General features: G+C 41.4%; 2 protein-coding genes and 1 long non-coding RNA gene across 8 annotated transcripts in view; 2 read left to right on the top strand and 1 right to left on the bottom strand.

Annotated features, from left to right (window-relative positions):
• The window catches only part of LOC107391651 (nesprin-2), an 81,979-nt gene extending 78,845 nt beyond the window's left edge, over window positions 1-3,134 (top strand). For all 4 annotated transcript variants that reach the window (XM_054742058.2, XM_054742059.2, XM_054742060.2 and 1 more), the window contains 2 exons: window positions 730-776; window positions 1,034-3,134. In XM_054742058.2, coding sequence (XP_054598033.2) covers window positions 730-776; window positions 1,034-1,241 — 255 coding nt within the window. In that variant the 3' untranslated portion in view covers window positions 1,242-3,134. The remainder of the gene's footprint in view (window positions 1-729; window positions 777-1,033) is intronic.
• A 452-nt stretch (window positions 3,135-3,586) lies between these two features.
• esr2b (estrogen receptor 2b) overlaps window positions 3,587-23,426 on the bottom strand; it is an 81,566-nt gene continuing 61,726 nt past the window's right edge. For all 3 annotated transcript variants that reach the window (XM_015969056.3, XM_015969055.3, XM_015969057.3), the window contains 3 exons: window positions 19,327-19,510; window positions 10,135-10,482; window positions 3,587-5,646 (listed from right to left, as the gene is read on the bottom strand). In XM_015969056.3, the coding sequence (XP_015824542.3) occupies window positions 5,532-5,646; window positions 10,135-10,482; window positions 19,327-19,510 (647 nt within the window). In that variant the 3' untranslated portion in view covers window positions 3,587-5,531. The remainder of the gene's footprint in view (window positions 5,647-10,134; window positions 10,483-19,326; window positions 19,511-23,426) is intronic.
• On the top strand, window positions 11,622-17,602 carry LOC139063899 (uncharacterized). Its single transcript, XR_011517208.1, has 4 exons — window positions 11,622-12,870; window positions 14,416-14,511; window positions 16,037-16,196; window positions 17,319-17,602. It is a non-coding gene; the product is annotated as an uncharacterized lncRNA (long non-coding RNA).

Raw genomic sequence — 23,426 nt, 5'->3', positions numbered from 1 at the left:
ACAGATGGTCTCACACCTGGTGGAGTTCTGATTCACGGCTGGATTAGCTCCAGGAGGTGGTCCTGATGCTGACCACTAGAACTTTTGTTTCATTTTCATGGCAAAGAGGGACTCTGAGTAATTCGATTCCATCTGTATGCATGTAGGCATCATGTTCATGTTTGTGTGTAGCAGACGCTTTTGTCCAAAGCCACTTACAGGTGACGGCGAAGCAGCAGGTCGCTCTTGAGGATAACAACAAATACCTTTCAGTCAGTCCTAGGTGGCAGCGAGGCAGCATAATCGATCACAGAGGGAAGCGAACAAGGAGTGGACAGTAGAAGGGGGGACGGGTGCAGGGAGGGTGCTAGCTTAGAAGATGCTCTCTGAAGAGCAGGGTCTTCAGGAGTTTCTTGAGAATCGACATGAAGCCCCTGTTCTAGTAGAGCTTGGTAGGTCATTCCACATGAAAAGAGTCTGGAGTGTCATGAGCGTGGTGTAGGCGCTGCTAGCCGGCGATGACCGCAGTGGCCGAGCCGTGACGTGAGCCTTTAGGAGGATTCAGGTAGATTGTAATCATGGAAGGGCTCCGATTGTAGTCTCAATGATGTCATCTCAAAGTTTAGTTCATTTCTGATGGTAGCAGTGCGATGTTCGTTGTCTTTATTGTCACACTGAATTTCTTTTACTGCATTAGAAATACAAGATGTGACTTTAGAATGACGACTTGTGAACTTGATTATCTTTTAGGATGCTGAATCCCAGAGAGCTACGGTCAGACAACCAGCACATAAAAGGTATGTCCTCGTTGTTTACGTGTTTCCTAGTCGGCAAACAGAAACACTCACTCAATGGATCTCTGGCAGACAGACGGGGTTGGTGTGTTTTACATAATTAAGGTTGGAAAAGTGCACTTTTGACCAGCGTTTATCTTTAAGGAGCTAGATTTGACATCACCTGAATCTAATCCCTTCATCATTAGTGGAAGAAACGAATCCAGCTGAAAGAATAAATGGATTTCAGACGCCTTGTCTTCTTTGTAACGTGTGTGCAGAAGCCTGGAGGAAGCACCCCCCCACCGGCCTCTCCTCTGCCGGCTTTTCCGCGCTGCCTTCCCGCTCCAGCTGCTCTTCCTGCTGCTGCTGGTTCTGATCTGCCTGGCGCCGCTGTCCGATGGCGATCACAGCTGCACGCTGTCCAACAACTTTGCTCGCTCCTTCTACCCGATGCTGAGCTACACCAACGGCCCTCCGCCCACGTGAACGGCTCCTCCTGGGCGTTCTTCACTCCACATATCCCTGTACATGAAGATGTTTATTTATTATTGTAAAGAAGAAGCCGTGAAATGGGTTCGTTTCTGGAAAGATGCAATAAATACCACAGAAGTGAAGATTTAGTTTTATATCCATATTTTTTAAACCCACAATAAACGATAAAAAAGTTTTTACCAAAGCACGGAGAATGCTAACACTGCCGCTGGTCTTCACAGAAAGCTGTGACCTCTTCATGGATCCTTTTCTACACGAATTAAGACTTGTTGTTGTTGTTGTTGTTGTTGTTGTTGTCATATTTAGACTGTTCTCTGATGTAAAGATATAAAATGTATTTGTTTATTGTTATTTATTTGCAGGGACAAGACTTTTTATATTACAATGTTAATTCTGCAAAATGGTTTAAGTAATTCATTTTGGAAACAGACACAGTTCCAAATGCCAGATTCTTAGCCTGGCAAGCCAGACTAAATAAATGTGTTATTCAGTCTGGCCACGCTCCATTGACGGCTCTGGGTTGTGGGGCGGGTTCTACCGTTGTCTTTCAAATGATCTCCGCATGCTACTGGACAGTGAATGTGACAGCTATCGGTAAATGAGGCGGTCCACAGTTGAAGAAGGAGAAAACATCATTTTTTTCTAAAAAAAAAAAAGCTCTTAAACACATCCACCTGCTCCTGATTCTAATGAAGCCCAAGTTCTAATCGTCCAACACGGATGTAAAAGCCATTTCAAACAAGCTGTCGCCATCTTGTTTCACTCTGTTGCATCATCCCACCCACCAGGCATATAGAGCGCCCTGATTGGCCCACAAAGCGGATAAAGCTCTGTGATTTATTCACTAAGCAGATAGAGCACTATGATTGGCCCACCATTATGGACCAATCATAGCTCTTTATGTGTTTGAAACCCCTCTAGAGAGCTGTGATTGGCCAGCCAGAGTCCTGGTAGGGGCTGCGGAGGTTCCAGTGGAGCGTTAGAACAAACTTTGCAAAGCAAGAATTTGGTCTAGTTCACTAGGCTACCAGTTTCTGGTTTATTCCTGCAAATCTCAGATTATTACTTCACCACGTTACTATAATAAAGCATTGCTGTGAAGAATAATGGAAACAAGATGCAGATTTTTTTTATTTACAAGCTAAATTATCTTTATATATCTGACTGACACCAAGATTTCATTCTTCAACAACTTTATCGAATTCTGCTCCCTAGTTGTTGTGACCCCGTTGGTGATGCTGACGTCATCCTAGTATTTAATATCTGGTTTCATCAGAACTGCACAATAAATAAGCTAAGATCTGCAGATAAATCTAAACTTCACCTGGCTGGATTTTTGTTTTCTTCTAAGTCAGTTTCGCTTGGAAATGTGCGACCGTTAATATATATTTATGTTTATAGACCGTTTGTTTATGCTGTATAACTGTTTGGGCCATGGTGACGTCTCAGGTCTGTCAGAGAGGTCTTGATGATCATACTGGTCACTTTCTGGTGAATTATTAGAAATAATCAGGATTTGTAGCTCAGAACCAATCACGCTGCAGCTGAGTTGTTTACATCCTGGCTTTTACTTCCTTATGTTATTGTGGACGGGATTGTTATTTCATTCACGTGGAATCATTCAACATCGAGTTAAAAGGGGACGTTTATTAAGGTTTTACTGAGAAATGACCTTTTAGAAATTGGTCAATACTGAAACAGCTGAAAACATGTTTCTAGCGTGTCGAACACAACAATAAATGATTTAGTTCAACTTTAAACACATGTGGCTACACACCTGTGTAGTTTCAGGGTTTACTTGAACTTTCAACACTTCATGTATTGAATGTAAATGTGTGAATTTCAGGGGTCTGCAACCTTTAGAAATAAAAGACATTTACTACCTCCCCTACTGAGTATATTTGATATAGAGCCACAAAATCGACTTTAACCTAAAGTTTACTTTAGGTTCCAGTGTATTTGTAAAAGGCAGGCATCTAAAGAATAGCGTATTTTGTTACTAGATCAGTACCATTCTTCATGAGATCGGGGGGTTTGGGTGGGGGTGGGGGGTGTAAACAGGGCTCTGTGACAGCGAGTGGAGGTCTCCCCCCTTGGAGTGTCCATTGATGGCTTTCGGGGAGCCCATCACCATTTTAGGGGAGCCAGGCTCCACTTAGCTCCCTTGTAATTCAAACCTTGTTTGGCCCTACTGATTGGCTTTGACGCCTGCATCAGGCAAGAAGAGGATGCGTTTTTGAAGCCCAACTTCAAGACTTGCTTCATTTTGCAGAAAATCCTGAACGGACGGGACACCTCAGTGTCCGTCTCTGCTCTGAAAAAACAACACAAACAGCAGGACGTGTGTAAAGTTTGTTTTATTTGGTGATCCACGTGTAAAGATGGTGTGTTTTTGCCTGATAATAAACTGTTGATTGTTTTCTGTGTCACTGGGTTTGCATTTAGCTCGTCTGCGGCCCGACGAGTTCTGTAGGATCCTAATTCTGAGCCTCTTCAGCATCTGTTAGTGTGTTCATGCATGTGCAAGCCACAGACAGGATAGCTGACACATTAGCAGTGGTTAGATCATCTGGCACTAAGGCTGAACTTACACAAAGTGGCATCCAAAACAGACGCACGTTGGGTGAGGAGGCCAAAACCTTAGCACATTTGTTCCTTTCTGTGAGATGAAAATCAATCAAAGCTTTATTTATAAAGTGCCATCCATGACCCTGTCGGGAAGCCCAAGGCGCTGACCCGTGAAAAGAGAACCATTTGGAGGCAGAGTGGAGCAAATCACTGGCAGCCTAAGCAGAGACACCCAGACTTCCCTCTCCCCAGCCACTTGGGCCAGCTCCTCCGGGGGGAATCCCAAAGTGTTCCCTGGCCAGCTGAGAGACATGGTCCCTCCAGCGTGTCCTGGATCTTCCTTTGGCTCCCCTCCCGGCTGGATGTGCCCAGAAAATCTCACCAGGGAGGCAACCTGGAGACATCCTTACCTGAGCCACCTCGACTGGCTCCTCTCGATGTAGAGGTGCCTACTCCGAGCCCCTCCCGGGTGACCAAGCTTCTCACCCTATCTCTAAGGGAGAGCCCAGACACCCTGCGGAGAAAACTAATTTCAGCCGCTTGTGTCTGGGATCTCGTTCTTTTGGTCCCTGCCCGAAGCTCGTGACCATCCGTGTGGGTAGGAACGTAGACCGACCGGTAAATTGTGGGTTTGGTCTTTTATTTATTTTAGGGCAAATTTCCTTTTTGCCTGCAGTAGATTTTACAGTTATTTTTACTCTAAAAAACATCGAACATAACTTATCAACATTCTGAAGCTTTGTGTTTTAACAGTTTAACTCTCAGTTTTACTCGTTTACCCCAAAGAAAAGCTAAATTGTTTTACTTGACCATCAAAATGTATGTGTCTAATTTTAATTATTGTACAGGTTGCACTGCTAAGCACTTAGATGGTATTAAAAATATAATATCTTCATTATTTTAGAGAACATTCCAGCCTCAAAGTGTCCCACGCTAATCAGCTGATGAATCCAAAACACCTGCAAAGGGTTCCTGAGCCTTCCGGTGGTCTCTCAGTCTAAGTAGATTTGTAGATTTTTGCACTAAATCCTGATGTTCCCAGTTTCAGCTGTTTTTACCCAGAGAAACCTTTCTGCTTTTCTTTTTGCTGAGCTTTCAGCTGTGGTCCACTTCCTGTTGTGTACATTCAGCCTTAGTATAACCAGATAAACAGAGAGAAGAATTATAACAGTCACTTCAGGAAAAGGCCACAAGCTGCTGCGTCTCAGCTGTGCTGACAAGTTGCCCAAGAGTAGAAAATTCTGCATGAACAAACATTGAGTTACACACCAAAGTACACAACAGCAGAAGAAAAGGAAGCTACACTGCAGTCACGGTAAACTAGAAGTGTGTCCTTTTCCAGAGTCACACTACTGACACTAGCTGTGTTCCACATGCACCTTCTATAACACGGTTTCAGACGGCTTCTTCTACAAGTTACACCAACGAGAAAAACATTCCAAAGTGTGTGTGAGAAAAACAAAGAACACAAACTCGACAGGTTCAGCGATGTTTGTGCATCCACAGAAAGTATTTACCAGCACAAAATATGCAGTTGATCAAAAATGGTTTTGGTTCCAAAGACAAAAACATCTTCGGTGGAACCAGCAAAGGCCTTCGCCTCACAAAAAGCACAAGTTTGGGTTTTTCTTTGTTGGACTCGCTCTCCTCCTCCCTTTTGGTTTCTTTTGTCATTGTTCTGGGGTGGTTCGTTTTAGGTTTGGTTTTATTGTCCTTTCACCCCTCTAAGGCTGTTTCCATGGCAACTCGATCAGGGATTATGTAACCTATTGGCTCCACTGACGAACCTGCATCCTCCGTATCTAGTGGCCACTGCTCCGCAGGGATGTAGCTGTGGAAAAGACACGATGTTGGTCACAGAAACCAAATCTAACACTGAGTTTATTAGAATTTTATTTCATCCATTCATCATCTAGTATCTGTCCATCATATATGTATCCTTCCTTCTATCCATCCCTCCATCCTTCCATCTATCATCTATCCATCCATCTAACTAGGGCTGCACGATATTAGGAAAACCTGCGATATTCGATAACAGTGCTTAATATTGCGATATCGATATTACTCACGATAAATGAACAAATACTAAAGTATGCAGTGTTGATGTCGTCTGGCGTGTGACGTCTGCTCTGGGCTCAACGCAAACAAAAACTAATGCATGAATTCCATTACAACATAACATTTTTATTGCAAAAATATGCAGCTGCACCTGCTACTGTATTAGCAGCTGCACCTGCTACTGTACTAGCAGCTACACCTGCTACTGTATTAGCAGCTGCACCCGCTACTGTATTAGCAGCTGCACCTGCTACTGTATTAGCAGCTGCACCCGCTACTGTATTAGCAGCTGCACCCGCTACTGTATTAGCGGCTGCACCTGCTACTGTATTAGCGGCTGCACCAGCTACTGTATTAGCGGCTGCACCCGCTACTGTACTAGCAGCTACACCTGCTACTGTTTTAGCAGCTGCACCTGCTACTGTATTAGCGGCTGCACCTGCTACTGTATTAGCGGCTGCACCCGCTACTGTATTAGCGGCTGCACCCGCTACTGTATTAGCAGCTACACCTGCTACTGTACTAGCAGCTACACCTGCTACTGTTTTAGCAGCTGCACCTGCTACTGTATTAGCGGCTGCACCCGCTACTGTATTAGCAGCTACACCTGCTACTGTACTAGCAGCTACACCTGCTACTGTATTAGCGGCTGCACCTGCTACTGTATTAGCGGCTGCACCCGCTACTGTATTAGCGGCTGCACCCGCTACTGTATTAGCAGCTACACCTGCTACTGTTTTAGCAGCTGCACCTGCTACTGTATTAGCGGCTGCACCCGCTACTGTATTAGCAGCTACACCTGCTACTGTACTAGCAGCTACACCTGCTACTGTTTTAGCGGCTGCACCTGCTACTGTATTAGCGGCTACACCCGCTACTGTATTAGCAGCTACACCTGCTACTGTACTAGCAGCTACACCTGCTACTGTATTAGCGGCTGCACCTGCTACTGTATTAGCGGCTGCACCCGCTACTGTATTAGCGGCTGCACCCGCTACTGTATTAGCAGCTACACCTGCTACTGTTTTAGCGGCTGCACCTGCTACTGTATTAGCGGCTGCACCTGCTACTGTATTAGCAGCTGCACCTGCTACTGTATTAGCAGCTGCACCTGCTACTGTATTAGCAGCAAAACAACAAACTGCATGCATGCAGTTTTTCAGTGACTTTAAAACATCACCTCCACCACCTTAAAACTTTTTCTGATGCTCCAAATACAGAAAAACATCCCTTACCAGGGTTTTTAGAATAAAGAACATAAAAATCTAAAAGTAAGTTTAAATGTTAAATAATAGTTAACATCACTTCAATGCAACAGCAAATTCTCTCATTGCTACTGAGCATTTTCTCCACTTATGTGGTTATGATATAAGGCTGTTGCTGTAATTGGGAAGTGAACTGGGCCAAACTAGGAGAACATTAAGATTTTCTGAGGGAAAGAGAAAAACAATTGTCTACCTTTCAGAAGAGGAACCGGCAAAAAACTACATGGAAAATATGTGAAAACGTTTGTTTTTAACCCCAAATTGAACAAGTTTACCTAGATCTTAAAAAGCAGCTCAGATGATGAAACTGCAACTATGATTCTGATAACAAGCTAACAAATTGAACTAGCTCCTCTAAGATAACCGGCTAGCAGAGCTTCTGACTGACAGTTTATGTGCAGCAGCAAATCAACTCTCCTGATTAACAAGGTTATAAAAGCTCATAAATGAAAAATCCCTTTGATGTGTGGCGGAACTTTTCCAGGCCCTCTTTAGCAGGTTGGGACTGGGAGGAGAGTGCTGTAGCCTTTTAGCTGGAAGCTAACCGGAGCCTGGGGCTAACATCACCACCCGGTAGAACACTAGCAACATGAAGTGGGTTGGTTCACCGGCACGTGTCGGAGTCAGCCTGGTTATTATCAGCTGCTTAACGACACCGAGCGGACTCACGTTCACGTTTGAAAGCAGCGCTGATTCCAGAAACCTCAGCACAAAGTATGTTCGTTGCTCTGAGCCAGCATGACGAACAAGGGAACGGCACCGCTAATGTTCAGGTGTTGCTTTCCATCCAGTGTTGCCAGATCCAAAATCCCACAATATCGTACAGAGAGGCTTAAATTATCGTTTTTCAGTACAAATTATCGTACATTATAAATTTGATAATAACGTTCTATAAACGACTTCTCACTCCAATATAATATAACAAATAAGGTGTTTTATATTGCCCTGTTTAAATAAACATCTTTAAAACCAGTAATATAATGCTTATTAACGTGCAGTGTGTGTTGGCACCACTCCGACCTCCACGCATTGACACAGTATGCACATTTGCGCAGTCCTATTTATGTAATTTCTACATAGGTTAAACGCACGCAACAAAACATCACAGCAGTGGAAAAACTGACCCAATAAATGACACAGCAGCCTACTCACCTAGTTGCTGATCTCGATCTCCACATCTGATTCACTGTCTGTCGCAGCAGAATGCCTTTAATCACCTGTACTAAGTGGTCTGTGCTTCTCCTTGCAATGTTGTGCTGGGCTAAAAAGCCACATAGCTTGATTTCAGCGTTTTTCACATCATTTTCAAACTTCTCTTTTTCATTAGTTTGTAGGAGACATTTATGAACCTGTAAGCACTGAGGTGAAATCTGACTTCAGAACAGTTTAAAATTATGTAATTGACTTGGGAAAGCCACAGGAAAAGATGGTGTTACTAGATGCAATGTGAAATTATCGTACATTTGAGGATTTTTTAAACTATTGATCGTACATCGTACAGAGCTCCAAATTATGGTACAAATACGATAATTATCGTACATCTGGCAACACTGTTTCCATCCTAGGGGTCTACGTAGGGGGTGGGCGTATTACGTGAACGGACCCATCTGATTGGCCGCATATCAGAAGGGCTACATTTGATTGGTCAAATAATACTTCCGCGTAAAAAAACAGAGCTGGTTTACAAAAAGTTGATGTATGACACGGAAGGAAATGTTTGAACCAAACATTTAACGCCATTTTTGACGTGCTTTGCGATGGGCCTATCGCACGTCCTGTTATCCCGATGACGATAATTTTTCGATATATTGTGCAGCCCTACATCTAACGATCATCCACTGATCCATCTATGCATATACTGTTTATGTATCCATCATCTGTGTATCCTTCCATGCATCCATCTATTTATCCATCCATCCATCCGTCATTTATGTGTACTTCCATCCATCCATCCACCCTTCCATCCTCCCATCCATTATTTATGCAGCCATCATCTATGTATCCATATAGCATCCATCCTTCCATCCTTTCATCCATCCATCCCTCCATCCATCCATCATTTCATCCATCCTTTCATCCATCATCCTTTCATCCATCAAACCATCCATCCTTTCATCCATCCATCCATCCTTTCATCCATCCATCATCCTTTCATCCAGCCATCCATCCTTTCATTCATCATCCTTTCATCCATCCATCATCCTTTCATCCATCAAAACATCCATCATTTCATCCTTTCATCCTTTCATCCATCCAACCATCCATCCATCCATCCATCATTTCATCCTTCCATCCATCCTTTCATCCATCCATCCATCCATCCTTCCATCCTTTCATCCATCCATCCACCCTTCCATCCTCCCATCAATTATTTATGCACCCATCATCTATGTATCCATCTAGCATCCATCCTTCCATCCATTCATCCATCCATCCATCATTTCATCCATCCATCCATCCACTTATCCTTTCATCCATCCATCATCCTTTCATCCATCAAACCATCCATAATTTCATCCTTTCATCCATCCATCCAACCATCCATCCTTCCATCCTTTCATCCATCCATCCATCCATCCATCCACCCTTCCATCCTCCCATCAATTATTTATGCACCCATCATCTATGTATCCATCTAGCATCCATCCTTCCATCCATTCATCCATCATTTCATCCATCCATCCATCCATCCACTCATCCTTTCATCCATCCATCATCCTTTCATCCATCCATCATCCTTTCATCCATCAAACCATCCATAATTTCATCCTTTCATCCATCCATCCATCCATCATTTCATCCTTCCATCATTCTATCATTCCTTCCATCCATCCATCCATCCATCCATCCATCCATCCATCCATCCATCCATCATCCATCCATCCATTTATTCATTCAATCATCCATCCATCAATGTATTCATCCATCCATCCATCCATCCATTCAGAGACTGCAGATGTTATAAACTCTTTGCATGACCTAACGGTAGAACTTACCCATTGCTGTCTATTTGAGACCCAACCACAGTCTGTGATGGTGTTGATGGGAGTGTCCCAGCCTGCAGGGTCCCATTGACAATCTGGTCTTTGGCTGATTTCTGTGCAGGTTCAGCAAAGCAGTCGACACCTGGATCGGTAATGAGGAACTGGTCTGAGTCCGGCTGCAGGTGGAACGGAGGAGGGGGGTACTGAAACCCATCAGAGTAGGTGTCAGAGTTTGGTGAGGATGAGGTTTGAGTGCTACTGCTGCTGGATGTGTTAGCATCTAACATCTCCAGGAGGAGGTTGTAAACCAGGACCACGTTCTTCCTCTTCATGGTTGACAAGTGATCCATCCCTTTGTTACTGTAGAAGGAGGAGGAAGAGGAGGATAAGGAAAACTAGAAGATCTCCAAAATTAATTCATGACTTTGTAGTTTATAGCACTTATGAACATTTCTTACAAATAGTCTTGGAAAATAGTGCTTTTACTGCATTGTTATTGTATAATTCTGCATCTGCAGGCCAACCATCACATGTGATAAACAACAACAGATTTTCTGATTTCATGTGTTTTTGAATGCCACTGAGGTTTCTTCTAGCGTCAAATTGACTGTGGAACGCACTGCCCCTAACAATTAGGGGCTCTCCATCAGTAGAAGTTTTTAAAATGAGGCTGAAAACCTACTTTTATGATCTGGCTTTTAATTCTGTGGGTTAGCAATTGTTGATGTTTTATATTTTGTGATTCTTATTTGTGGTTTTAATTCCCTTACCAAAAAGAAGTACACTGAAGTATACTTGAAGTATACTAAAAATGAATACAGTATACTTCCAAGTTTACTTTCAATGTACTTATTAGAAGTATAGTTATCCGAGTACATTTTTTAAATACTACTAAGTATACTTTAATACATACTTACATTAAAGTTTACTTACATTTAGACTATACTTGTACTTGACTCTATCAGAAGTATATTTCACCAAGTAATGTATAAGTATACTTAATATATATATATATACTTATATATAATATATAAGTATATATGTATATATACTTATATATATATATTATATATAAGTATATATATATATATATATATATATAAGTATATATATATATATATATATATATATATATATATATATATATACATACATACAGTTGTGGTCAGAAGTTTACATACACTTGTAAAAAATATAATATAATGGCTCTACTGAGTGTCCCGTTATTTCTAAAACTCTGATTTTTCTCTGATAGAGTGATTGGAACAGATACTTCTTTGTCACAAAAAACATTCATGAAGTTCGGTTCTTTAATGTCTTTATTATATATATATATATATATATATATATATATATATATATATATATATAGAGAGAGAGAGAGAGAGAGAGAGAGAGAGAGAGAGAGAGAGAGAGAGAGAGAGAGAGAGAGAGAGATATAGATATATATATAGATAGATAGATATATATAGAGATATATATAGATATATATAGTTGGAACTTTTTATTTTTGAATTAGAACAACAACATTTACATGGAGATGCATTTGAGTTTCTTCTTCCCTTCTCCAGGGCAGTGTTTCCCTGAACAAAGTTCGAATTTCCTTGTGGCCATGAGATCTATCCAACTTAACCAAGTCACCAATCAGTACATATAGTTCTGACAAGCTTTCTCTGTATTCATCGTATCTGCTCTTTACTACATTCTACATTTTACTTTGATCTAGCTGAATAACTCACCCAAAAGACAAAAAAACATAAATAAAAAAAATAAAAATTAATAATAATAATTTTCACATGAGAGTACTATCTTTCTAACATTTGTTTTATTGGTTCCCAAATTTTTTCAAATTTCCCTAGTCCCAGTCATAGTCTTGCATTAATTTGTTCCATTTTGTAGACCTGTCTAACTGTCTCTCCACTGTGCCACCCTTGGGGGTTCTGTGTCCAGCCATAAAACTGTAATACACTTCTTGGCAGTCATAAGCAGAATTCTGATTACGTATGTCTCCATTATGTGTGTATAATTTTTGGTACAGCATTCCCAGTACAAACCATTTTAACTTAAATTGTAATTTCACCTTCCAGGTTCTTTCAATTTCTCCCTAACACCTTCCCAGAATGGTATGAATTTAGGGCAGTCCAAAAGTATATGTGAAAAGTCTCCCACTAGCCCGCATTTTCTCCAACATAAATTTGAAACATTACTATTTAGACATGATAAGTGGAGTTTTAAAGCATGCATCTTCACCTTCCATTCAAATTCCCTCCAAGACGGACTATTAGTTAGTTTATGGCCTGCTTCAAGTGTTTCCTCCCATTCCTCATCTGTTATCATTATGTTCACTTCCAGTTCCCATTTTTCTTTAATATCTATATTCTTAACAATCAAATCCTGTTGTAAAGCTTTATATATTTTGAAATCAGTCCTTTTTGACATGTCCTTTCTGTTTAACATAATCACTTCCTCCATATTAAGTTTATCCTTGCTTGAAACTTTGCCTTATTTTGAAATAACTACTCTGTCTGTCTGTCCTAAATAACATATTAAGCATGAAATTACGAATTATTGTGAAATTACACGCACAGGAAGTGCTTTTATTTTGTAGCATTTGCTCAGTCAGCTCTCGAAGCTTCTCAGCAGACCGAGAAGAAGAGCGAGGGTCAGAGGAGCATTAACCGTTGGAGGTCATGCTTTTGTTCTGCATCTGCACTTGACAGTCACTGGTTCTGCACCACTAAGCTAAATGTAAGTAGCCGCCATAAAAGTTGCTTAAATGTTTTAAATGTTTTTAAGACGGACATGGTGAGTAATGTTGGCCACGTAGCAAGCTAATATGCTAAGTCATTGCATGAGTTAGCTGTGTTATTAACTTTGTGTGCGACTAAAGTCCGTTTATTAAATGAAACGAGCAGCGCTATCTCATTATTAAAGGTTAGCATTACTTTAGATACTTTTTTATTAGACTTCTAGAGACTTATTCCCTCCATTTTTGTCCCCTCCATCATAATTTTTTAAACGTGACGTTCTGAGAAAAAAATAAAAGCGGGAGCTCAGCGCCACCAAGTCAAACTTAAACGTCCACTTATTAAAAGTAAATGAGCAGTGGTCTCTTGTACAGTGATGAAAAAAATCAGTGTGTTGTAAACTATTTCCCCGTAGCACCCGTGCAATAGCTTTGCAAGCAGCCTGCTTTTTTTTAACCATATAAGAGGATTGTGACCGCAAAAGATGAAGCGGTGCTGTATCTCGATGCTATGTTCCCTCCTTCCCTCCATTTTTGTCCCCTCCATAGTTTTTTTAAATAGTGCTCAGTTGCACATATCTTGAACCGCAGAACGCTGTTTCTATTAATTTCACAGTATTTTAGTGTTGTAATTTTGTTCTTACTGTACACTGTTACTCCAGATTCTTAAATGTTATGTTTTTAGCTTTGTGTGGATAAGTCAAATTACACTTGAATCTCCTCACACACACACACACACACACACACACACACACACAATTTAGATGATTAATGATTTATCTTCATATATATAGTGGAGGACTGCCTAAATTTTGCAGACTAAGGCCGGGGACACACTGGCCGCGGAAGCGCCGCGAAAATGGGACCGCCTTCATTCGGCGCCCTTGTTAAGCTATTCTATAGACCACATGGGCCGCCGAAGCGCCGCGAATCGCCTCGCGCCGGCGCTCCAGCCCGCGCCGTGCAGCGATCATTTCGCCGTTGGCTCCATTTTTTTCGCGAGCCGCGGGTGAATCGCGTCAATTCTGGCAGGAAGTCATGAGTTATGAGGGGGGATCAGAATTCTGACTTAAATCTTAAAATTCAGGCTTTTTTTGTTTGTTTTGATTTTTTTTAACAAAAACAATTCCTAAATAGTTTTTTGTTTGTTTGGTTTTAGGTTTATGAAAAAAGTCAGAATTCTGACTTTAATCCCAGAATTTTGAAATTATCTGACTTTTTTTTTCTCATTTCTTTTCTTTTTCTTCAGTGACTCTAATACTCTTAGGCAATAAGGCAGTATTAGGGCCACTGAAGGAAACAATTGAATACTGAGATAAATGTCAGAATTCTGACTTTATTTATTTTCAGAATTTTTTCTTCTTCAGTGGCCCTAATACCCCTCCGTATTATGTAATGCTAAACACTTCAAATTAACTTTTGAATTCAGCAGTTTATCATTGGATTTAGATGCAGATATCACTGTCTTGGAAAATTGGTCAGAGCAATTTGGCATTGAGTTTGATTAGTAAACTTGACAGTATTTACACTCTTAATAATCTTCTTAGGAATTACATGATGTCCACACAAGGCGTACCACTGTTCTCCATGCCCTTCCTGTCTTTCTACGTGAGGAAACCTCTGGATTTTTGAGGACATGTGTGGTAAGTCCCAGTATTGTAAATTTGAACAAATCATTCTATTTATTTATGCATAAAGACAACACAAGGACAACGCACATGAACATTTTGGAAAATGTGCCATTGTTTCAACTACAAACCTTTGGCAAGATGTTTAAGCCTGCCATACACGAGAGCAATCAGCTGAGCAAACGGCCTCGAATGACTGTTTGCTCAGCAGATACCTCGCCATGTGCGCCTGATTTTCACTGAGTTTTCTGCCTCACGAGACGCTGAGGTGAATATCTGACCAGTTAGATATTTTCTGCCTCACAGGGGTAAAAACTCGCTGTGTGTGCACTACTGAGCTGCTGGCTGAGCTGAAATATTCTAGTGGCCAATCAAAGCACTTTCTCCGCTCACATGACCCCAAGATGTATGCAGATGCAGCCCCTTACCCTGTCTGTGTGTCTGAAAAATAAACAAAACGGTACCTTGCGGATCGATGGGCCCACTGTTTCCATTACCCTTTCGGAAGGATTCTGGGTCTTCCAGGTGCATCTCTTGGAGTAAATTGGCATAAACTCCTTGCCTGGTCCATCTTTCCAGCTACTGTACCCATATTTTCCTAACCTTCAAATGCCGGTGGCGGCGACGTTTCAACAAAAAAGGATAGGCATTTCCTCCGTTTCCAGCTCTGTCTCTGTGTTGTTTCTTTTCTGACATGCAGACAGGGGGCTGCCATCTTGGGGTCATGTGAGCGGAGAACGTGCTTTGGTTGGCCACTAGAATATTTCAGCTCAACCAGCAGCTCGGTAATGCGCACACGGCGAGTTTTTACCCCTGTGAGGCGGAAAATATCTTAACTGGTCAGATATTCACCTCAGTGTCTCGTGAGGCGGAAAACTGTGAAAATCAGGCGCACATGGCGAGGTATCTGCTGAGCAAGCGGTCATTCGAGACCGTTTGCTCAGCAGATGGCCCTCATGTGTGGCAGGCTTTAAGGCACTGAGAAAAATCAATTATCACTGCAAAGAATTCAAGCAGCTTTCATTAGCATAACACTGGCACACACGGAAGCCATCTCAATTTATTCGTAAATGAGAGCACAAAGCAACAGAATGAACAGGAGTAGGGCTGGGCGATATGGCCTAAAATCAATATCAACTTATATTGAAGATCTCACCTCGATAACGATAAGTAGACGATAACTACAGGAATGCGTAGCAACAATATTTGTCTACTAGATGGGGCTGTCTCATGTATTACATTGACTAAAATTTTACATGACTCAATGTGCTACAGCTTCTTAAAGGGACATAAATGTGGCCAACTTACACATCTTTTCATTTTTTTATTATCATATTTATTGACATGGGAAAAATTATCTGGATGAGAGACAAGAACTTGGATAACGATAAATCTTTGACATGTTGCCCAGCCCTAAACAGGAGTCTATCAGACTGCATTTATTGTTATTTACATGAAAATCTACTGAAATAAAAATGTCCACAGTCAGAGTTTCAGTTCAGATGTGATTAGTGTATGATCTCCCTTTCATTTTTGTAAGGATGATACCAATGAGCCGGACCTCGGATGCAGCAGTTGTCCTCCTGACAACCATCACCGATGATGCCGAGAGTCCAGTTACGTACGACCCAGTGAGAATCTCTGTTATCCTAGAGGGTGATGTGATTGTCAACCTCTCCAGCCTTCCTGATGCCTTCCTGGTAATGTTCGGCCTCATCTATGCCTTACATCTAGATTATCCGAAGGGACTGACCAACACATTTGAGTTCACGCAGAAAATCTTACTTGGTCTTGATGAGTCTAAACTGTCACCCAAGCTGCAGAGTCAAAAATGACCTGATGTTACATGTGTAACTCAAAATCTGAAAGAGTGGTGGATTCAGATGGCTCACTCTGTTAGAGTACTGTCCACATCCACAATGTAATTTACTATTTGTCTGCTGTTTAATTGTTGCTGTTAAAGTAACACACCACCATTTGGGCAAATATGTTCATTTTCCACTTCTCCTTGAGTTAACCCTCCCACTGTCCTAATGGGTGTGACCCCCGCGAGGAAAGTTGACCATTGAGCAGGGTTGATGGTTTATCCCTTGAGGTCCACGTGGCAGGGGTGAGGTGGTGCTCACTCCTCACCCCGTCACGTGGACCTCAAGGGATAAACCATCAACCCTGCTCAATGGTCAACTTTCCTCGCGGGGGTCACCCATAAAGACAGTGGGAGGAACAGTTGAGTTTTACCTTTTCTCTGTTCGTCCAGCCGTTCTGAGTCTGGCAACTCCATTTGTGGCTTTAGTTTAGCGTGAATAATTGAATCGGATTAGCCCATAGGCTAATCCGATTCAATACTCAACTGGTTTTATGCCAAATGGCATAAAGTACTCACTGACTTACTTGATAGTGGTTAGTGTAATTCATATTTTGTTAATGTTGAATCGATGTGCATCCTGATGTTGCTTTAAACCACCTACTCAAAAAAAGACTACACACTGCTGTTGTCCAGTTTTCAAAAGTGTGCGTTTGTAATTGTTTCTTTCAAATTTTGTTTTATTTTCTGTTTGAGTTGGCTTAATCAGTAACTTTAATTTGATCATAATTTGAAAATATATTTAATATAAACTCCAAATATTTAAGTTTATTTATGGTCTGATATACTCAAATATCTGAGTTTATAAACTCAGAAAATATGAGGCAACTGATTGCCTTACATTTTTTGAGTTCTGCCTACTTATTCGGGTTTACAGTGTATGAACTGTAAAGATTTTGTGGTGTCAGAGTTCACCTAACAGTTCAAGTGTTCATTTTTTTGCTTTGTGTGTTCACAGGGCATGCTCAGTTGAAGTTTCCATCTCTGCGCGTTCAAGATGTAAGAAAAATAATACGAAAGAAATGCAACAATGAAAACTTCAAAAAGGCATCAACAACCAAGCAAGTGGATCCATAAAATGGACTGATTTTTAAAGGCATTTTTAAAAAGTCTTTCAAAATGGACAGAATTAACGCGTCATGTTCAGAACAGTTTGCGTTCTCATCTTTGATTAATCCTGGTAAACAGGTCTGTTTTTGTTCTGTTCTAATTCTCTCTGTTTAATAAATTTAAACAAAATGACTTAGCTATTTTATTTAATTTTTTTTTCTCTGCATAAAGACGAAGTATCAGTAAATAGTGGAAAGTAAATGTATTGGTAGTAAGCAAATAGCAGATGTTAAATGTTACTTGCAGTATGTGTTTATAGAAAAAATAGAGATACTTAAATGTACTAAAAGAATATTACATCAAGTTTACTGTAAAGTGTACTTTCAAAACTGTAAGTATACTCAATTATATAAGAAGTACACTACAAGTAAACATACATTATTACTTTAAGTATAATTTTAAGTATACTTTCAAAGAGAAAAGTATACTCAATTATTTCAGAAGTGCACTACAAGTAAACTTATAATGTTACTTAAAGTTTATTTTTAAGTATACTTTCAAGGGCAAAAGCTTACTCAATTTTATTAGAAGTAAACTTATACTGTTACTTTTAAGTATACTTTCAATGAGAAAAGTATACTCAACTATATCAGGAGTACACTACAAGTAAACTTATATTGTTACTTTTAAGTATACTTCCAAGGAGAAAAGTATACTCAATTATATCAGAAGTACACTACAAGTAAACTTATAAGTATACTTTCAAGGAGAAAAGTATACTCAACTATATCAGGAGTACACTACAAGTAAACTTATATTGTTACTTTTAAGTATACTTCCAAGGAGAAAAGTATACTCAATTATATCAGAAGTACACTACAAGTAAACTTATATTATTACTTTAAGTATAATTTTAAGTATACATTCAAAGAGAAAAGTATACTCAATTATTTCAGAAGTACACTACAAGTAAACTTATAATGTTACTTAAAGTTTATTTTTAAGTATACTTTCAAGGGCAAAAGTTTACTCAATTTTATTAGAAGTAAACTTATACTGTTACTTTTAAGTATACTTTCAATGAGAAAAGTATACTCAACTATATCAGGAGTACACTACAAGTAAACTTATATTGTTACTTTTAAGTATACTTCCAAGGAGAAAAGTATACTCAACTATATCAGGAGTACACTACAAGTAAACTTATAAGTATACTTTCAAGGAGAAAAGTATACTCAACTATATCAGGAGTACACTACAAGTAAACTTATATTGTTACTTTTAAGTATACTTCCAAGGAGAAAAGTATACTCATTTATATCAGAAGTACACTACAAGTAAACTTATAAGTATACTTTCAAGGAGAAAAGTATACTCAATAATATCTGAAGTACACTCCAAGTACACTTGTGAGGTTACTTTAAGTATACTTTCAAAGAGAAAAGTATACTCAATTATATCAGAAGTACACTACAAATAAACTTAAATTATTACTTTGAAGTATACTTGTAGTATACTTCAAGTATACTTTTAGCGGCCCAATTTAGTCCCAAGGAGTATACTTCTAAGTAAACTTTTAAGAACAAGTATGCAAATAAACTTCTGTACACTTAAGTATACTTGAAATTAAATACTTAAAGTATACTTCTTTTTCGTAAGGGTTATGTCTGTGGTGCTATATGTTTTATTGTTTTATTCTTTTGTTGTACAGCACCTTGGTGGCATGCTCATGCCTGTAAGGTGCTTTATAAATAAAGGCTGAGTTGAGTTGAGTTAAATGTTTCAACAGCCAGGTTTCTTGGTTTTAATGGTCTCTTTTATTTCCTGAGCAGCTAATGTAGACAAATATGTGTCACACTAATGAAAAACACAGAAAAGTTTTCTGTCTGGGTTTTTCCGGGTCTGTGAGTTTCTACCTGACATGGCGGATGTGGGAGAGCAGCATGGTGAGGTGGCCGAGACGAAGAGTCTGCTGCTGGGTCGACAGCCCCAGTTTGGAAATGGCCCAGACCAGCGCATCGATCACAGAGTCCAGGAGCCGCAGCAGCTTGTTCCTGCTCTCCAGCTCCTCGGCTGTCTGCGGGGGACTGGTGCACAGATCTGCAACAGACATCACAGACTCTACGGTACTGAATAAATCTCCTCAGCTCATTTTTTTTTTTTTAATTATTTCTTCAGAGAAGCTAGACTTTGTTTTCTTCAGAAAATCAGTACACTGTGCTGCCTAAGCCCTATTTACTCCATTTAAACATCTTCTGTATGATCATTCTGTGTGTTTTGTCCACTTGCATCTTGGTTCTTTTAAAACACAAAGGGCGACATCGTCCTCTGCAGAACAAATCAGATGAAAAATGTTTTTGGATTTTCACGACTGGAATTTTAAGAAAACCAGATTTTTTGACTGGAGCGGGATAACGGATATTGGATTACCAGAGAAGTTCAACTGAACTCCGACCCCACTAGCTGGATATCACTAGCGGAGGTGCAGACATGTTTTAGACCGTTTGATTCAGAAGACCCGTGACCTGATTTGGACACTGTGGAGGATTCTGTTCATCTTCAGAACTAAAATCTGTTCAGTTTGTTTACTTTTGTTAAATATTTCATTTCTGAGCTCCAACAGGAGCTCTAAACTAAGAGTTCACAGCTGAATTAGCTCCATCTTGTGTCCAAATATAATTCAGTAATCTATAGATAAATTAAATTATGTGCTGCCAGTTTTACCACTGCGTGTGCAAGTTGATATAACTCTGGTTTATTTTTAACTAATATTTTTTAACCGATAGCTTACCAGAATAAATCTTCCTTTTCTATCTACCAGTCGCAGGAGGATGTATTGTTGAAATATGGGAATCATCTTTTAGATTATATCTCTGTGTGTGTGTGTGTGTGTGGGGGGGGGGGGGGTCGTAGCTTTCCCAAATGACTTGTTTTTTCCTTACCGGAGCTAACACGTTAGCAGTCATGCTAACGGGACTCTGGAGTCCAGAAGTAGCGGTGCGGTTCCAGATGGATTTCTAGATGTAGATTTTTATTTTAGATCAGACCTGTTATTAAAAAATGTTTGTAGGACATGGACATGTGGCCCAGACCGTTTGCTGCAGATGTAAACACAATTTTCCATAGTAATTAAGAGCACAGAAGTAAACAAGATACAGTTATTCACAACACCAGCAATGGCAGCTACCTTGCTTTACGTGTTGGAGTGACGTATGAAGAACACAGTTCTTCACTGTCTGGAGGAGAAGATTTGGATTTTCTGTAATGATTTATGACAAAAGTTCTTAACAACAAAAAGCCCAGTTCATATTGTAATGATCCATGAGGGGTCACTGTTATGTGTTCTTGGTAACTGTTATACTGCTGCTGTCTCTTTAAGAGATGGGCTCATGTCGTTAAAAGAGAGAATGGCTGTGTTCGAGATGAGCAGCGCCTCGCCTGGAAAACAGACGAGAGCAGACAGAAGCAGCAGGGGGAGTGGCTGAAAGCCGACGTTTAAGTCGGACAGATTTCCCTACATTTGTGGCTCGGGGGGTGACGATGGCTGAAGATATTGCGTTAGCGTTCACACTTGTTTAATTATTTATTTTAATTCTGGTGCCTGTTAGCAGCTGAAACACATCCTCACGTGCTTGTGGATATCATATGTTGTATATGAAGGCATGACTGTAATAATAAATAAAGGTTATCAGCTGTAGGTTTAGTGTGCTCATAGGAAACGTGACAAAAGAAAACAATCACATTTCTCTTTATGGCCTATATTGTTGTCATCATCAACGTAACGTGATTTGCAGAATACATGTGACCAACTAACATTTCATGTTCTACCACCGGATGTTTGGATCAAAATATGAACCAATCAGATCTTAGATCAGGTGAGAGCCAGGCGTTTCCAGTCATCTAGGTTTTACAGCCGAGGGAGAGCAACTGCAGCACCTTGCTCCAAAATCTGTGGCCGCCTTGATCTCACGAGGTTATCGTTGCCTACGTATGCATGACGTCAGAGCAAGTCGGACACAAATCTAACCGGTATGCACTGCTCGCCGCTCACCGCTGGTCTAATCTGCGCAGAACTGGCTCATCTCGAACACAGCCAATGATGCAGCTGTCTGCTGAGGCCAGATTCTCCCTGGGCGTGTCGAGGCTGGACTCCTGTCCGCACCATGACTGTAGCTCTGGCGCAAAAGAACGGAGCTCTGGGGATGCTCCGTCACATGATGTAAACAAAGATGGAAGCGCCCATGGGCAGCTAGCAGCAGAAAATATAAAAACACAGAGGTTCAATGGAAAGACACCTTTGGACGTGTTTATAGCTCAGTTTGAACTGTTAGCTCATGCTGCCAGTTGGTCTGAGGAGCATAAAGCACTCCAGTTAGCTTTATGCCTGTGTGAGGATGCAGCAGGAAGCCTGCTTCTGCTTACTGAGGGGGAGAGGAGAGACTATACTGCTCTGATCAGGGTGCTTCAAAGACAATTTGGACAATATAACCAGCCAGTGTTACTGAGGTCGGAGTTTCACAACAGATGCAGCCTGCCAGAGGAACCCCTCCGTATTCTAGCCCATGACATAGAGTGTCTCTGCAGGAGGGCGTATGACAATTTGCCTCTGTCAGTTCAGGCAGAGCTAGCTCGAGATAAGTTCCTCCTGGCTCTCAGTCCCAAAGAGCTCCGCATACAGACCCATCTTGCTCACCCAGCTACGCTCAGTGCAGCTCTGGAGCTGGCGTTGGAGAGGGAGATGCTGACAGGGTCCTCTAGGGGAGCTGAGGACGCACTGATGGTGAGAACGACAATAGCACCTGTCGAGCTACAGGGGAGGTCAGAGGCGCATCACAGCGTGGTCCAGGCAGCTGCCATCAAGCCCCCCCCCCCCCCCCCCCCCCCCCCCCGAAGGATGGTCCACGCCGCCAACCTCGTTGCTGCTGGGGGTGTGGACAACCTGGATACCTCGTCAGGGAATGCCCCAGGTTTACAGCGATGCAGGGAAACGCCCAGGGCCCCGTGTAGGTGGGCATACATGGGCCGGTGAAACCGACAGCCCCACACCACCCCCATAGTCTTTTGTCTTTTGGTTCATGGGGACTCCTTTGATTCAGCCCTGGAGGCCCTGAGACAAGTGGGGAGAGTAGCAGCTGCAGGCCTGAAGCTGCATCCTGATAAGTGTCACTTCATGAGGAGAGAGGTGGAGTTTCTGGGCCACGGGCTGGGCCAGGAGGGCATCAGCACTTTGGAGGAAAAAGTTCACACCATTAAGGAATGGCCCACCCCTACGGACCAAAAACAAATTAAAAGCTTCCTGGGGCTGGCGTCTTATTACAGGAGGTTTGTGAAAGGATTTACATCCATAGCTGCACCGCTTTTCCGCCTGCTGCAGAAGGACTGTGATTTTGTCTGGACCCAGGACTGTCAGCAGGCATTCAACTCTCTTCGCAGTGCACTGACAGAGTCTCCAGGTCTTACCCTACCTGACCCCACCCTGCCTTTTGTCATGGACACAGATGCCAGCAATGTGGGCCTGGGAGTTGTGTTATCACAGGTTGAACCTGGTGGCATACTTCAGCCAGATACTGAATAAGAGTGAGCGACGCTACTGTGTCACACGTCGAGAACTCCTGGCGGTGATGATGGCAGCGAGACACTTTAAATACCACCTCTGTGGCACACCATTCATCATCAGATCTGACCATGCTGCCAGTGCTGGACTGACCATAGGGCATAGCGGGCAACTGCCCGCTGGGCCGACCCTTTCATCTTTTATGGGCCGGTGTCTGTTTTTTTTTTTTTTTTTTTTTTTCCTGGCCTCTAGTTGTTGCGGACAACTTGTCCGCGCCGCCCCACGCGACGCCTCGTAAAAGTTGGTGGATTGGCCAATTGGTAATAATACACTCTGGGCTGGACCAATAGCCAGAGGTCTGATGCACCCGCTAGTTGTTTGTGAATCTCAGTAAACAGACAGACGAGCTTAACAAAATGGAGAACAAAAAACGGAAAGGAGGAGCCGAGAAAATTCGACTAA

The sequence above is a fragment of the Nothobranchius furzeri genome, chromosome 18 (genome assembly GCF_043380555.1).
Source record: "Nothobranchius furzeri strain GRZ-AD chromosome 18, NfurGRZ-RIMD1, whole genome shotgun sequence".
In the NCBI taxonomy this organism is placed as follows: Eukaryota; Metazoa; Chordata; class Actinopteri; order Cyprinodontiformes; family Nothobranchiidae; genus Nothobranchius; species Nothobranchius furzeri.
Note: the sequence above shows the minus strand (reverse complement) of the source record. Positions and strands in the feature narration are given on the sequence as shown.